General features: G+C 33.4%; 1 protein-coding gene and 1 non-coding gene across 2 annotated transcripts in view; one reads left to right on the top strand and one right to left on the bottom strand.

Moving 5' to 3' along the window:
• The window catches only part of LOC108908352, a 66,880-nt gene that overhangs the window by 2,697 nt on the left and 47,658 nt on the right, over positions 1–16,525 (bottom strand). Inside the window, exon 3 of the mRNA XM_018712384.1 lies at positions 130–313. Coding sequence (XP_018567900.1) covers positions 130–313 — 184 coding nt within the window. The remainder of the gene's footprint in view (positions 1–129; positions 314–16,525) is intronic.
• On the top strand, positions 10,862–10,933 carry Trnat-ugu. Its single transcript has one exon. It is a non-coding gene; the product is annotated as a tRNA-Thr (tRNA).

Genomic DNA, 16,525 nt, shown 5'->3' with positions numbered 1-16,525 from the left:
TGATAACAACAAGAAAAAATGCAAAATAGTTGCTAGGAAACAAAAGATAGTGTGTAGAACCGAAGAAACAAAATACGAATTAAAGTCGAAGATTTAAATCAAATATTAAAAGATATTGTTTCTATTTACCTTGTGGCAGCTTTTCTTCTACGTTCTTTCCAGCGCACTTGTACACATTGGTGACCCACTTGCAGAATCTAGAGTCGACTATGCCCAGCCCTATGGGAATGAGCAGATCCTGCACCAGACCCAGCCAGAGGGCTATGCCGGCTACAGGCCAGGGGTGGATCAATTTCGGATAGATGCACAAAACCTGTAACAAAATATATATATTTCATAAAATCAGCCATCATTTTAGAGAAATTCACGATCAAAATGAGAAGACACCCAAAATCTATACAAAAACATCCACACAGATGTATTTCAACACATAAATAAATCCCTACTATATAATTCTTGGAGGTATTAGAAGTAACATAGGATACTTTTTATTAAAAAAAAAATTTATTTTTTACGAAAGATTTTCTATATTTATTGTTTCAGGTTAGGTGTAATTTTTGTGGTTAATTCGTGATTTTATGATCTCTGATACTTATTTAATGGCTTCAATGCGAGCGAAGCCGCGGGTAAAAGCTAGTATTGAATAAAGGACCTAAGACACTTGGAGAAAAAAAAAATTGTTACCTGGACTTTTATAAGTGGAAATGGTAAAAGGGCTTATAATAAACCTAAAAAAAATAAATGCGTGAGCAGGGGCGGCGGAGGGTAGATTTGGGGGGTTGAAAAGTTATAAAAAATTGTATCATTGGGATTTCTGGCGAAAATTGACGTCAAACAAAAAAGTATCCAATACAAAAGTTGTAGATCATACAGAAATCTACATCTTTTGCGGAGGTCACTTTTTAACATAACCTCAAAATTTCCGAGAAAAATGCGAAAAACAGTTTTTTTCTGATTTTTCGTTTTTTATTTCTTTTTTTAGATAAAAATTGAATGATGATTGAATTGATGAAATTGTTTATGAAGAAATTGAGCTCTAAAAAAAAAGAAATATATAATCCTAAGTTCTGCAATTAGACAAATCCATGTCTAAAAAAAAGGAATATGACTGGAGGAAATGGATTTCGAGTGTGGGTAGGGCGTTAACCCGGAGAAATGACATATTAACCCGGAGCCCGAAGATGTACCATCAAAACCCGGAGATCTGGCAAGCCTACTTACAGCAATCAATTTTTCAGTAATTGTTGATAATTTGTTTAAATTAAAAAACATTCAAAAACTGATAACACCATTCAATTTTACGGAAAAAAATTAAAAAAAGCTGTCTCATTGTTTGACCCACAAATTTATTTTTGTACAGTATTGCTATAAACATCTAAGTTGAATTACAAATGCACAAATGATAAATTATCTCTGGATGATTTGAGATTTTAGCAATATAAAGTATTAACTGCAAAGTCTACTGTTGACGCGAAATCCGAAAACCCGAAATTTTGCAAAATCGTTTTATTTTTTCTGGCTTTATTTGAAAACGAATTTTAAATAATTTGCATATTTACATTGCCACTTTTTTCGCTCTATCCAATGGCGTCAACATTTTTGCAATCCAACGTTTCGTCTTCGAGGGGTCATCATCAGATTAATTTTTTTAATATATCGCTGCTATTTTTATGAAAAAATCTAGTCATTTTTAATTCTGTATTAGAGAAGAGAGAGAGGAGAATAAAAGTCAGTACAGCACAAAATGTCCCACAATTTGTTTAATCCATAATTTAAAAAGTTGTACCTAATAAAAAAATAATATGAATTTATGAAATATTTTATTATTTCTAATTAGTATTGCTAACAGTAAAAAATTGTTGGATTTTTGTGCGGTATTGACTTGTGTACTGTTATGATTTCATCCAATAGATATTTTGAAAGCGTTCAGTTAAATTATAGCTAAAACAAGCTAAAAACTTATTAAGCAATTACAATAGTAATATCGTCTAATTCAGAATTGAAAATTACTTTAGATTTTGTCATAAAAATAGCAGCGACTTATTTAAAAAAAATTAACCCGATGATGGCCCCTCGAAGACGAAGCGTCGGATTGCAAAAATGTTGACGCCATTGTATAGAGCGAAAAAAGTGGCATTATAAATATGTAATTTATTTTAAAATTCGTTTTCAAATAAAGCTAGAAAAAATTAAACAATTTTGCAAAATTTCGGGTTTTTCGGAATTTTAAAATTTTTTGAACAGCATATTGTTAGGTATAAAAAAACACAACTTTTTTCTAATCTGAGCCACCCCGTGTCTCTTACCGTTTCCTAGATCCTAATGCTATCCCATCCTTATCTTGGACACACTGTATATTTATGAATTCATCAAACTTAAAAAAAAATAAGTACACTAATCGATCCTACGGAAAAAAATTATAATTTATTTTATTTATTCACTATTCGATTTATGTTTATAGCAAATAGTTTTGGATCAAACAATGTTTTTTTTATTTACAATTACTGAAAAATTTATTGCTGCAAGTAATTTTTTAATTTTTTGCTTATTTGAGCATGTTTTTGAACTAAGATTACAAATTTTTTTTATTTCACCAAAAAGTATATGTCAAAACGAAAAATGTGATTACTGGCAGAACTCTGTACGAAGATTTTTTTAAGTAGAATTATATTATTTGCAATTTCTCCAAAATATTTGAAATTCTATTAGATGGCTTTTTATACAGATCCTTGTTGTCGTGGGAGCAACACGGTTTCATTAAGGGCAGATCCACTGTTATTAACCTTGTCCAAAAAACTCAGTTTATTAGCGAGAAACTTGAAAAGATGTTAGAAGTCGATGTTATCTGTACCGACTTCACTAAAGCTTTTGACAGACTCGACCANCCAAATCAATTAAAATAAAGCAAAAACGTTATCAAATTTAGTTTTTCGAAATGCCTGAAGTTTTTTATGGATCACGTAGATGTAAATCTTTACAAAATGTCACTGTCATACCGACTTTCTAAGTATTGTAAGCGATATAAAAATTATCGTTGAATTTAAAGCATTATGGCACATTTAACTGCCACACGAAGAATTGAAATTTTAATTTTTATCGGATGCGGGGATAAGACTAGAACGCAGCAGGAACTTTGCGATTTATTTAATGAAAAACATCCAGATCGCCGTATCAGCCAATCATGTCAGTAAGATAGAATCTTTTGGAGAAACTGGCAATGTCGTAGATATTCCAAAACCTGGAAGTCCAAGCGTTAGTGAAGATCACAAACAGAATATTTTGATAAGTATGGTAGATAATCCTCATAATATTTCGCGATTGGTTGCATTAAACAATGAAATTAGTCAGACCACAGTGCTACGTATCTTGAGGCAAGAAAAATATCATCCCTACCAACATAAGTCGTTCCTGGGCGCAAATGCGGCCTGCCTAATAATAATATGCCGCCTCCTCTCCCGCACAAGTCTCCGACTTATGGGCTAANATGTCGGACAGAGCGTGGCGTTGCCCCACATATCTCGTTAACGCTTGTATTGTTGTCTTGGTCGGAACAGCTCGGATATGCGTGTGCTACATACGGTCATAATCCATAATAAATTCACTGTGAAGAGAATGAGTCTTTGTTGTTATCTAAATGAAATTTTCCACTAACCGTTCGTAAAATGGCTTTACAGTGAAAGTAATTTTTTGGAAGGAATTCATTTTTAATTCCGCCCAGTCACGTGTATATTTTGAAAATCTCTGTTCACATGGAATTTATATTTGCTTACTAATTTTATCATTTTCTATATTTTTGTAGGTTTTTCTTTTTCATTAAAGTAAATTGATACTAGTTCGGATATCTACGATATAGAACAGTGACTTTTATCTGTTCCCATTGTAGTAAATACACTATTAACACATTGTTTTTAAGGAGGTAAGTGGATTTTACCGTAGAAGTGGAAGTTACTTACTCCCCAGGGAAAAAGCGATTTCGAGTTATAAATGCATATTTTATGAACAAATAAATAGAAATATTTGATGAACATTACATTTTATTAATTATTATGAATGAATGTTTATAGTAATTGTACAGTTATTACAATTAGTAACATTTATAAAATATGGATAATTATTCCCCTCGCGTTTACTAATTGTCACATTTTTCTCAAAATGATTTGACCGCTCCATTTCAGTTATCGGAGGTTCAATATTATCTGACTCGTCCAGTAAAACAGCATAATGCGACGTACTACTAGAATCTGTAGTTAAAGTGTCATTGTAGAGAATTCTGTTGGCTATTTCATTTTTGTTAAACTGTCAGCAACATAACTCTGCAATTGTGGCTGATTTCCACCCACCATGTCTCTTGATTGCTAACACATCAACTCCTGTATTACCCAGTAACGTTGCCGATGTTATTCGGAATGAATGGCCTGTATATGTTTCAGGATGTTCTAGTTTCAAAAACTGTGCAATCTTATTAGGAATCATAGTAAGGGTATTCTTGCCGACTTATTAAAAATAAATTTCCATTTGTGATAACCTGTTTTAAAATTTAAATTTCGCGCGAATTTACATAGTTCGTAGAAGAAGAAGAGGAGGAGTTCATGTGGTTAAGTGTTCATATGTTCTTAGATTAGTTGGAGGAGTTATAAAGTCACTGTAGATATGTTTGAATGATACTAATTATCCCATCTATTTTTAAGTGTTTCATTTGTTAATCAATCATTATTCAAATAATCTTTTGTTGATTGACGAAAATATTTCATAATTTCTTTGACGGAAAGTTACAGTCATCTAAATATATCATTATCTTTTTCCATAAAAACATAGCAATAACAAGCACACATCAGCAAATTTTCATAAACCCCTGCCCCTGCCAATACTAACAATAGTTCGTAGTGGTTTCCGCACAGAAAACAGGATGTACGAATTGCCCAACTGTGACGGAGTCACCGCCGTCGCCTAAAAATTACTGGCAATAAATGTGAAACGGCGATTATCATTGTTCGACAGACCGGGTGCCTGTATCTGCCGTTACGGGGTATCGATTGATTTAAATCAAGCTCAGAGCGGGTATTCTTTCACCGACGCAATGGCGAAAGGTCGCAGGTAACTATGTTCGAGTCATGGGGGTACTGACGTAGGTGAAAATAACTGTGACGAAAGTCCGAGAAATATAAATCGACGTATAGTGTCGATAATTGGTTTATAGTTGCTCATTTTCTGATTCAATTTGATGAATAAAATTTCTATGACATAACTTACAAAGCGTTCCTTTTTAAATAATAGTTATTTGTTAAAAAGTTTAATTTACAAATTTAATTAATTTAATAAAATGGCAGCAGAGAGATTTTTCGATTCTGTAAAAGCCACCTCATAGAGCTCCTCAATGACGTCATTTAAGAGACCCAGGTCTTAAATAAAATAAAATACAGTAGAAACTAATGTATTATTAATGAGAGGGTTGTATGTAAAACATTTTCAGATACATTGGAAAAAATGACATATACAGTACGCGCCTAAAGTATGGAATAAATTCAGAAAAAACGAAACAATTTTTTTTAGGGAAAAATCATCGAACAGGTCGATTTTTAATTTGAAAAATACATATTTTAGCATAAAAGGCGATTTTCAACCGTCATTTGTTTTGAGTAATGACGTCATCGACATTTTTTTTAAATAGCAACCCCCTATTTTTTTTAATTCTAAAATATCGATCATAGACCTAGACCTAGAAGGTCTATGTTGTCAATCCGACAGTATTAAAATGTTGCCATCTTACATAGGAAAGTTTTCGAGTAAATGACGATTGAATGTTAGAAAACCCAAATCAATTAAAATAAAGCAAAAACGTTATCAAATTTAGTTTTTCGAAATGCCTGAAGTTTTTTATGGATCACGTAGATGTAAATCTTTACAAAATGTCACTGTCATACCGACTTTCTAAGTATTGTAAGCGATATAAAAATTATCGTTGAATTTAAAGCATTATGGCACATTTAACTGCCACACGAAGAATTGAAATTTTAATTTTTATCGGATGCGGGGATAAGACTAGAACGCAGCAGGAACTTTGCGATTTATTTAATGAAAAACATCCAGATCGCCGTATCAGCCAATCATGTCAGTAAGATAGAATCTTTTGGAGAAACTGGCAATGTCGTAGATATTCCAAAACCTGGAAGTCCAAGCGTTAGTGAAGATCACAAACAGAATATTTTGATAAGTATGGTAGATAATCCTCATAATATTTCGCGATTGGTTGCATTAAACAATGAAATTAGTCAGACCACAGTGCTACGTATCTTGAGGCAAGAAAAATATCATCCCTACCAACATAAGTCGTTCCTGGGCGCAAATGCGGCCTGCCTAATAATAATATGCCGCCTCCTCTCCCGCACAAGTCTCCGACTTATGGGCTAATTCTCGTAGTTAGAATGAGGAGTAGAGATATTATTATTATTGTTATTATTATTATTATTATTAATATTATTACAAAATTCAACTTGTGCAGGAACTCAATGAAGACGATCCCGACCGCCGCTTACACTTTTGTGAAATTATGGTGGATTTATGTCAAGTAAATAGAGATTTACACTGGCAAATACTTTTTTCAGACGAGGCCACGTTTCGTCTCAATGGTACAGTGAACCTTCAAACTTGTCGGTATTGAAGTCGGGAAAATCCTCATTGGATGGCAAAGACACATACCCAACAAACACAGAAATTAAATGTGTGGGTTGGAATAGTTGACAACAGAATAGTAGGACCTTTCTTCTTTGAAGGAGCCCTTACAGGAGAAAGATATTTAGAGTTTTTACAAAATGACCTTGTTCCAGCGCTTGCATTAATTTTTCCTAACGATAATGACCCTGATATTCCTGATGACACCATATGGTGACACTATGCGCGCTCTGTTCGAGATTTTCTGGAGAATTGTTTTCCTAGAAGGTGGATCAGCAGACGAGGACCGATAGAATGACTCGCGAGATCCCCAGATCTTACACCCCTGGACTATTTCTTATGGGGCTACTTAAAGTCCAAAGTGTACGTTAATAGACCACATAATTTAGAAGAACTCCAAAATTGTTTTATAGATGACATACCTACACAGAGTTACCCCAGAAATAATTCATAATGTGCAAGAACAATTTCTACATAGACTTGTGTATTGTCAAGAAGTCAGTAGGTGGCAATTAGAACACTTAATTTAGGTAGAAAACTTAATGAATTATATTTGCTTGACATAGGATTTGTTATTTTTTTAATGAATAAAATTTAACATTCAATCGTCATTTACTTGAAAACTTTCCTATGTAAGATTGCTACATTTTAATACTGTCGGATCGACAATGAAACGATCTTTCAGAATAAAGAACAAAAATATGGAATTGCTATTTAAAAGCTTTTATGCTAAAATATGTATTTTTTAAATTAAAAATCGACCTTTTCGAGGATTTTTCCCAAAAATAATTGGTTTCGTTTTTACTGAATTTATTCCATACTTTAGGCGCGTACTGTATTTTATAAAATTAAACACCCTCTATGTCAATTTTAACAAACGATAGAATACATTAAAATAATGATATGACATCCTAAACTCAACCATTTCCTACAAAAAAATTATCAAAACCTCTAATTCTGAAAAATAATTAGCGTTATAATACATTTAAAATTCGATAAAATTCATATCGAGCAATGTGACAACGGCGCGGCGGATAACACGAGGTACCAAGCTGTCCAGCAATACGCAATTCAGTTAGTATCTGGAATTGGACAATGTCTTTTGCGTACCACTATTTCCTTTTCTTGAGGTGTGTTTCAGCGCGTTTTGTACTTGCGAGTTTAAAAATTACTGAATTTTGCTTTTTGGTAAGTACCTAAATTATTTTTAATACGTATTTGGATGACGTGAATCTTTGCGTACTTTAATTACATATTTTTCAAATTTCTAATTTCGTTAAAAGTTATTTTATTTATTTAAAAACTGGAAAACAATTGTCTTAAAATTTACTAAATGTTTCACAATATGTAACAGTTGTTTACATTTTCTCCGTAGGACAAGGCTGCCGCGTGCCCACGTGGTACGCACCAGCTGGCAGTCAAACTTCTTACACCCTGTAGAAGTTGCAGAACGATCCGATTGCGGTTCCGCGCAGATCGCAGTAGATACATCCGTTTCGATCTCACGAAACGATTTTAATCGCAAACGGGCTAAGTCGCCGGCAAGTGGAGAAATAAAACCGTAATATTGTTCCATTGAACACAGGGAGTGGCAGCTGTAGAAAAAATTTAATAAATAAAGGCAATTAGGTGCTGTTTCTTCGAGGAAAGTAAGTTAAAAAACGTGTAAATGTAGCTCATTAACAATTTTCATGTCAACATGTGAAGAGTAAGAAAAAAAATTGCGTAGAATAAACATAACCTCGAATCCTGTAAGACAGAGCGAAGAAGCAGAAGAAGAGAGTTTTCGTGAGAAATCCCTAATCCGGCACGCCACTGGCAGTCGCGTCAGCGCAACAATTAAACCTAGTGCGGCTTTTCTTATTAATTGGTGTATTATATAGCGCTACAAAAGCAACTTTCCACAATAAAGCAACATAACCAGAAAAATTTTAATAGTTATTGCCCGGCAATTCATTGTACGCACTATCGGGCTCACTGAGGCGTTCCTTTCACGTGTCGGCATGCTCCACAGGGTGTTCAGATCAGATCGGATCAGATTCAAGTGCAAACTGGATTCTTCGAATAGGAAACAATATGTAATATACAGAGCGTTTGATACTTTTTTGTAAACATCAAAAATGACACATGAAATCATAGCCTACTAGTCGTAAATTTCATACTTTACTTTTTGTCCGATTCAATTAGTAATGACGCTGTTTTACAAAATTCCGATTTTCTCAAAAACCGTTACTTTTTCGAAAAATTTGTAAGAGTAAAATGATTTTTAAAATTAAATTTAATGCAATGCAAAGGTAAGAACATGTAAAATTATTAAATAAATAAAACGCAGTTTTTATAACTTACATCATCTTTTTAAACAAGGTTTCCAATGACTGTTGGGTTTAGGTTAAATCAGACATACAATATACTTTACCTAAGCGTCACATATCATGTTTTGTTACATTTATCAGTTGTTTTTGTTACTTGGAGAAATAAATAATATATTACTGTGTTTAAATTGCGGTAATCATAGTGTTTAACGTCGTATGTAAAATTATAGCAATCGAAATATCACTTGCAAGTACCGGTTTTCAAACAAACCAAATTATTAGTAAAGTATAGTAGATAGGTACATTGAAATACGAGCTTATGAATAACAAACCTACTCCCAAGGTTATTCAAAACCAAATTCGTTTTTATTTTTTACCGTTACTGTTCCTCACAGTGTTGTGTACATGTGGACAGGAAGATTACAACTTTAGCTTGACAGATGGCGTCACTAAAACTTCCGCAGGGCTTCTAAGAACCATCCTGTATAAGTATCATCAGAACTAGTTGGTAATTTGTATATATATGAAGGTGATCAGTCTCACACTGAATATATATCCCTTAATTATGATACGACATTGGACATAACATTTAATCGGTAAAAAATGTTATATAATTATTGTAATTTGGCATTTGGCAAATGCCAATAAGATATTTACTTACAATCGGGTGCAAATATGCACCTTTCACATCATATTTATGGTCCAATAATTAGTCGAACATTCAAATTCATTAATCTCGAATTTGCATACGTTTTGCAATATTAATCGCATATATTAAGACGATGCTTCTTTTTAACAGACCAAACGCCACTCTATTTATATTCAAATCGGTTACTTATTTTAATATTAGATACTTGTAAACATAATGGCAAATAAGTAGGCAACTAAGAGTTAATATAAATACGTTTATTTACTCCCACTATAGTAAATAGACTATAGAAATATTTGATGAACATTACATTTTATTAATTATTATCAATGAATATTTATAGTAAATGTACAGTTATTACATTTAGTAACATTTATAAAATCTGGATAATTATTCCCCTCGCGTTTACTAATTGTCACATTTTTCTCAAAATGATTTGGCCGCTCCGTTTCAGTCACCGTAGGCTCAAAATTATCTGACTGATCCATTAAAACAGCATGATGCGACATACTACTAGAACCTAAGTTGAAGTGTCATTGTAAAGAATCCTGTTGGCTATTTCATTTTTGTTACTTATACTGTCAGCAACATAATATTCTGCAATTGTGGCTGATTTCCACCCACCATGTCTCTTGATTGCTAATACATCAACTCCTGTATTAGCCAGTAACGTTGCCGATGTTCTTCGGAATGAATGACCTGTATATGTTTCAGGATGTTCTAGTTTAAAAAACTGTTCAATCTTACTAGGAAGCATAGAAAGGGTATTCTTGCCGACTGGTTGGTTATAACATCTACCCGCTTGATAGCGCATAAAAAAAACGTGAAATTTCAGTTTTAATTTTCAATCTATATATTTCTTGAGAATTTCTAGGTGAGAAACAGAATCTAAACGAGAAGTAATTGTAAACGTACGTGACATACCATTTTTAGAATCTGGAATTGTTTATTGTATTGTTTAGTGTTTATTTTCGTGCTGCCATCGTTTTATTGCTTCTTTTGCTTCAATCAATATTAAATCATACATATTGCAACTAAATCAGTTGCTTTCATAGATAAACTTTTGGCATTTTGTCAAATTATTGATAATATTTAAAAAAAGGAAAAAGAAACCTTATCAAAAACTATTTAAAATTTCTATTTAAAAATACAATCAATTGATTTTCTTTTTTAAATTAATCATATTTATAGTCGTAAAGAGTGTACAACGTTTTGCACCCTAGGCCCATAAGCCTCTTTAGCTCAGTGGCAGAGCACTGGTCTTGTAAACCAGGGGTCGTGAGTTCAATCCTCACAGGAGGCAACGAGTGATGAACAGTTTTTTATTTCTTTTTTGCTGTTTTAGACCACAAAACGTTAGTTAAATGTCAATAGTATCCACCATTAGACAGTTCAACAGTTGCAAATTAATATTTCGTGACTATGTACCAAAATTATTGAGTATATCCTTAAATACACATCACTGTTGAAAAATAAAATAATTTGAGAGATTCGAAAACGGAAATCTATCAATAAAATAGGACCAATGAATCCGCTGCATTGTCAATTCCATAGGGTTACGGGTCCGTGGGGTTTTTGGGTTTTTGAAGTTCATCAGGGGCTTTCTGTGTAAATGTTTCGATTTTTACTTTCATCGAAATCTTATAACACGTAGCAAGAGCCGTCACATTTCATTTGACATAATTTTTCAGTTGTCTATTTTCATAGGGCGTAGCCTACCTCGTTATGCATACAATAATCTTTATAAATATTCAGACATTTGGAATTAATAAAAAAATGAAACATTGCAAGATCCAGCATTAAGTACCAGAAAAATTGGGAAAAATTTGAATGTCTCACATATTCTTATTTGGAAAATTCTCCATGACTTTTTATTATATTCCTACCATATCCAAAGGGTTCAAGCTCTACTACCTCACGACTTTCCATTACGGATAAACTTTTGCCAATGGTTTTTTCATAAAGTGAATGAAAATCCATTATTTGACACTGAAATATTCACGGATGAAGCCAACTTTTTAAGAAACTCCACCCAAAACTTCTACAACAATCACATTTGGGCTGAAGAAAACCCACATGCAATCTTGGAATACCGTCACCAGGAGCAGTTTTCCGTTAACGTGTGGGTTGGAATATGCGGTGATTATTTAATTGGACCCTATTTTCTTCATGAGAGCTTAAATGGACATAATTACCGGCATTTTCTCGAAGAAGAATTGCCAGGTTTGATGGAGGTTGTTCCCATTTGAGTAAGAAATCGAGTATTGTGTATGCACGACGGAGCACCAGCGCACTTGAGTGCTCTGGCGCGCGAATTTAAACCAAAATTACAATAATCGCTGGATAGGTCGCGGCGGACCACAGTCATGGCCACCTAGGTCCCCGGACCTTAATGCTTTAGATTACTTCCTATGGGGTCATCTCAAAACATTGGTTTACAGCACACTAATTCATACTGGGAAATCGCATCATAGTTTGTTGAGAACCACTCCCGGCATTTTCCAAAAAGTATGCGAGTCCATGTGAAGAGCAGAGGCATGCCGATTTGCAGTAGGTGGACATTTCCAACATCTGATATAATTTATTTCTTTGTGCGTTCAGGGTAATTCTCTTTTACCATTCCAAAATGTATGTAGATTACTGTAATTTCATATTTTCAACGTTTAAAAGTTTTTATCTTAAATAAGGTATTGTTCAGAGTTACATAAATATTTTTTTCTCTCGTAAGTGGTCCAGTAAGATGCAAATGAATGAATTTTATTTTTTTATGCCAAAACCATACGTTAAACGAAAAAAATTCAAGACACCATATTTGCTCAGAAAGGAATGAGGATTTCAAAAATGGTTTTTACTTTAAGAAAAAGCAGTGGCGTAACATATTTTTCTTTCAGAAATATTCAATACAAAATCTGTACAGACGCCACTGGCAAAAATAATAAAATTGTTTGTACATCAGAAAATGCATCTCGATGAATAGAAGGCGTGTACCAAATTTGAAAAAATATCTAGGGTAATACCAGTTATCACAAAAAAATGTTTTTTTTTTTTCATAAAACTTTAGCACCCTGTAGTTCAAAAGTTAAGACTTTCAGGACATATGTTCACATGAAGTTTTTTTCTTAAAATGGACCCAAGAATAGCCTCCCTAAATTTTAGCATGTTATTAAGAAACACCCTGTATACAGCCGCTCCGTACCGTTAATGGATCACCCTGTATAGTAAAGTGACATTTCAATGTGGTAAAGTGCCACTTTAATAAACGACTTTCAATTTAGCAAAATAGCATATTATCAGTCAAAATGCGAAAAAAGATTTTTATTTAAAACTGTGAGTGTCGAAATACGCTTCGACAGGTCGATTTTTAACACACCATATTACATAACTAAGTCAACAAATATCACAAACATCATAAATTTATTAACCAACAGCTCTCGACGACACTACCTATCCACTTTTTTTCATCAGAGGTCAAGATGCAGTAATTAACGAGCAATAATTAATTTTTTTCAAGCGTAATAGCGAACGCGGCGACAATATTAATACGAATTATGGCGTTTCGCGCGCGGTAACTGGTCCATGGTTGATTTAAATCGACTTATGCAATGCCGATGCAAAGGTCGATCGAGTTGGTTGACTTTCCCGTATATGGCATCGCTGGTATCCGTCCTATACGCTTCGCGAATTAATTCGTTTGTTTTAGGACCGATTTTCAAACAAATCACGGCGTTCTCTGATTATGGATTTAATGTATTCATATCCAGGGGCGGTTCGTGGACGAAAGAAGTCGAAAATGGCGCTTTAAACAAACGGATTGTGTTCTTCTGTTAATCCACGACCGTGGTAAGAATTTTCTCACGGCACCGATATGAAAGTGGGTAAGTAATGCACTGCGACGGATTCTAGTCTAAAAAAACAGTAAGTGTACATTTATTCTTACGTTACGATTAATTTCTGCTCGAAATTCACCCATGTTTCGAAAAGACTTCGATAATCTTTCAAAAAGGTCCAAACAAGGCGCAGTTCCCGCCAAAACTTCCAGAAAGAAACCACCTATTACACAAATCGAAAAGTGCAGAGCGAGGAACACATTTTTACTACGCATTCGGAGAATTTCCGGAATTTCCCAACAAAGTCACGTTTGTAGCCAAAAAAACAGCAGCTATACCACTCGATGCCGACAGAGCGGGCGATGAAACACGAAAGCGCCACTGATGGCACAGGAAGGCGCGAAATTTTTTACGCATGTTTTGAAGATTTCCGGCATTCCACTACACTACGATCGTCGTCAAAAGTCATCAACTGACAGCGCATGCCCGTCATTGTTCAGAAGCTGCTAATAACGCAGAAACGCGCGAAAATCTTCACTATCCTTTCAAATATCAGCAGAATTTTACGAGTTAAAAAAATTCGAAACTCGAACTACAGCACAGTCACATTTGAACACACGTAGTGTGTGGTCAAATGTCAACCCATAGCCCATGCAGTTCAGCAACCAGTGTCGGATTCTGGCGACAATAGCATTATTCATTAGTTTATGCTTTTGTCTTATATGTAAATGCAATTGCAATAAATATCTCACTTTTTTTTTATAAAAATCAAAACTGAGTTAAATTTTTCCAAAAAAACTTCATGAGCTCATAGCTCCCATTGCTCATGTAACACACACAACCGAGGCTTTATGTACAAAGCTGTGAAGATCTAGGGATACAAGCTTCTAAAGCTTCCATACACAAGCCTTCCACGACCACCTTAATATGCAAAGAGAAAATAATGAAAATGAGACAACCAATCACATTCCACGACATGGCGCCCAACGTGGGGCCACGATAACAGAAAGGCTTAACATTGCCCATAACATTGCACTACAATATCTACAGGGTGCAGGGTGTGACTGTCATTACTTCAGCATGAGATAGAGTAATAATGAACAAAAAAGTTGTATACCTATTACAGGGGCGTAAGATTAACAGTTCTCAAAGTACAGCGAGTATTAATATTTGAGAGTTTCATCACAACGTGACAACACCGCTTGACCTGCTGATGCACACCCCTTGTACGCGCGGCAGACTTATCCTACGGAAAAAATGTAAACAGCTGTTACTGGAGGGTGGGAATTTTTTTTTATTAAAAATAACCTCGCGATTCGATAGAGGGACGAATTCTTAGCAAAAAATGTTCTATAAGAATTTTTTGTACAGTCTATACTTTTTGAGTTATTTACGCCTAAACATGTTTTTAGCGCAAAAATGCATGTTTTTGAGCCATGTTTCGCGAATATCTCAAAAACTACAAGTTTAATTAAAAAAATGATCTAAAGCAAAAATGAAGGTAATTAAATAGCAAAGAGATTGTTTTTTTAATTTTTGTAGATGGTATAGAACCCCAGTTATGACTCCTAGAAGTTGAAGTCAATTTCGAAGATAGCTATAATCGAAACGTTCAACGACCTGTAGCGGAAAAATTAAAGGTTTTTCGACGAAAACTTATATAACACCTATTAAAGTTCTTGAAAAGACCTTTAAATTGAGTGGTGGTAGAAGTCGTTATATCATGAACACTAATGAAGTTACAATCAAAATAAAATGATTATCTTGATTTTTGAGAAAAAAAAATCGGTATTAAAATTAATTATTTGACGGGAAAAAAAATTAAACGTATTCCTTCTGCAATTTATTATTAACAGTAGATTCTGGGAATTTGAACGATTTTAGAAGCCTAAATTTAAAAAAATATTTCATTTACTTTTGAATAAAATTTTTCAATTTTTTAAAAAATCTTTTTTTTAAAATATTTCAAAAACTAACAAAATTATAAAAAAATTATAGAACCAGAAATTGTGGGTTTTTTCTTACTGAACAATTTGCTTTTTTAAATTTTTGTAGGACAAAATTTGATTGTTATAACCGTTAGAAGCTCAAAACTAAGCTCCAAGACTGCCTTTCCTGAGCCTTTTTAGCTTACAAATCTAAAAAACGAAGGACTTAAAAAAACTGCAAATCGCAGAACATAAACTGCTTTAAATTCCCTACAAAATGTTTTTTTGAGTAAATTTATAACTTTAAAATTACAAAAGTTATTGTAAAATAATTAATCGCATTTTTTCGGTAAAATTGTCGGTGCGGGTAAATTAACATCATCTTTGTATATTTTGGAGCACTTGTGAACTGATTTGAGTAAGTATTTTAATAATATACATACACAGACGTATCCATTTATAATGTATATAATTTTTAGGAAATTTTTCTATAAGGGGTAGGGTTTTTTATAAAGGGATAGGTCTTCTATAAGGGTTTTTTGGGTGGCTGAAAAGTTGCAATATCACAGATCATTTGAAACCCAATAAAAAGTTTATAATTCAACATATGCATACCATTAAAACATCTGAAGCTTTCAATAATATTTTATTTTATTATAAGGGATGGTTTTTAAGGGTTGTAATGAGTCGTAAGCTTTCTAATGAATGACAAAAGAAATGCAATACATTGTGAATGTACCAAAAGAATATTTTAAACTGTTAAAAACTTTTTTTTTCTATTTTTTTTTGCCATGGAAGGCTGGTTTTTAAGGATTTTTAAGCGTTGAAAAGTAATTAAATTTCATAAATTATATTAAAAAAAATGAAAGGAAATTTAAAATACGTAAATCTGCGATTTTCGCATTTTTTTTCGTACAAGGGTAGTTTTCACCCCCAAATAGAAAAAAGCACACATCTAGACAATATAACTTTTGAAGTGGGGGGCAGATGAGCATGTATGCAAATTTTCAGGAAAATCCATGCTATCCGAAAAATTTGGAAGGTTTTACCTTATTTTCGCGTTCAGTGACTGGACTAAATTAAGCAATTGCAAATATATGTACATATATTTCATTCCATTTTTTGAATTAAACAGGTAAA

The sequence above is a fragment of the Anoplophora glabripennis genome, unplaced genomic scaffold (assembly GCF_000390285.2).
Source record: "Anoplophora glabripennis isolate ALB-LARVAE unplaced genomic scaffold, Agla_2.0 scaffold510, whole genome shotgun sequence".
Lineage (NCBI taxonomy): Eukaryota > Metazoa > Arthropoda > Insecta > Coleoptera > Cerambycidae > Anoplophora > Anoplophora glabripennis.
The sequence above is the reverse complement of the archived record's forward strand: the minus strand, read 5'-3'. Positions and strand labels throughout refer to the sequence as shown.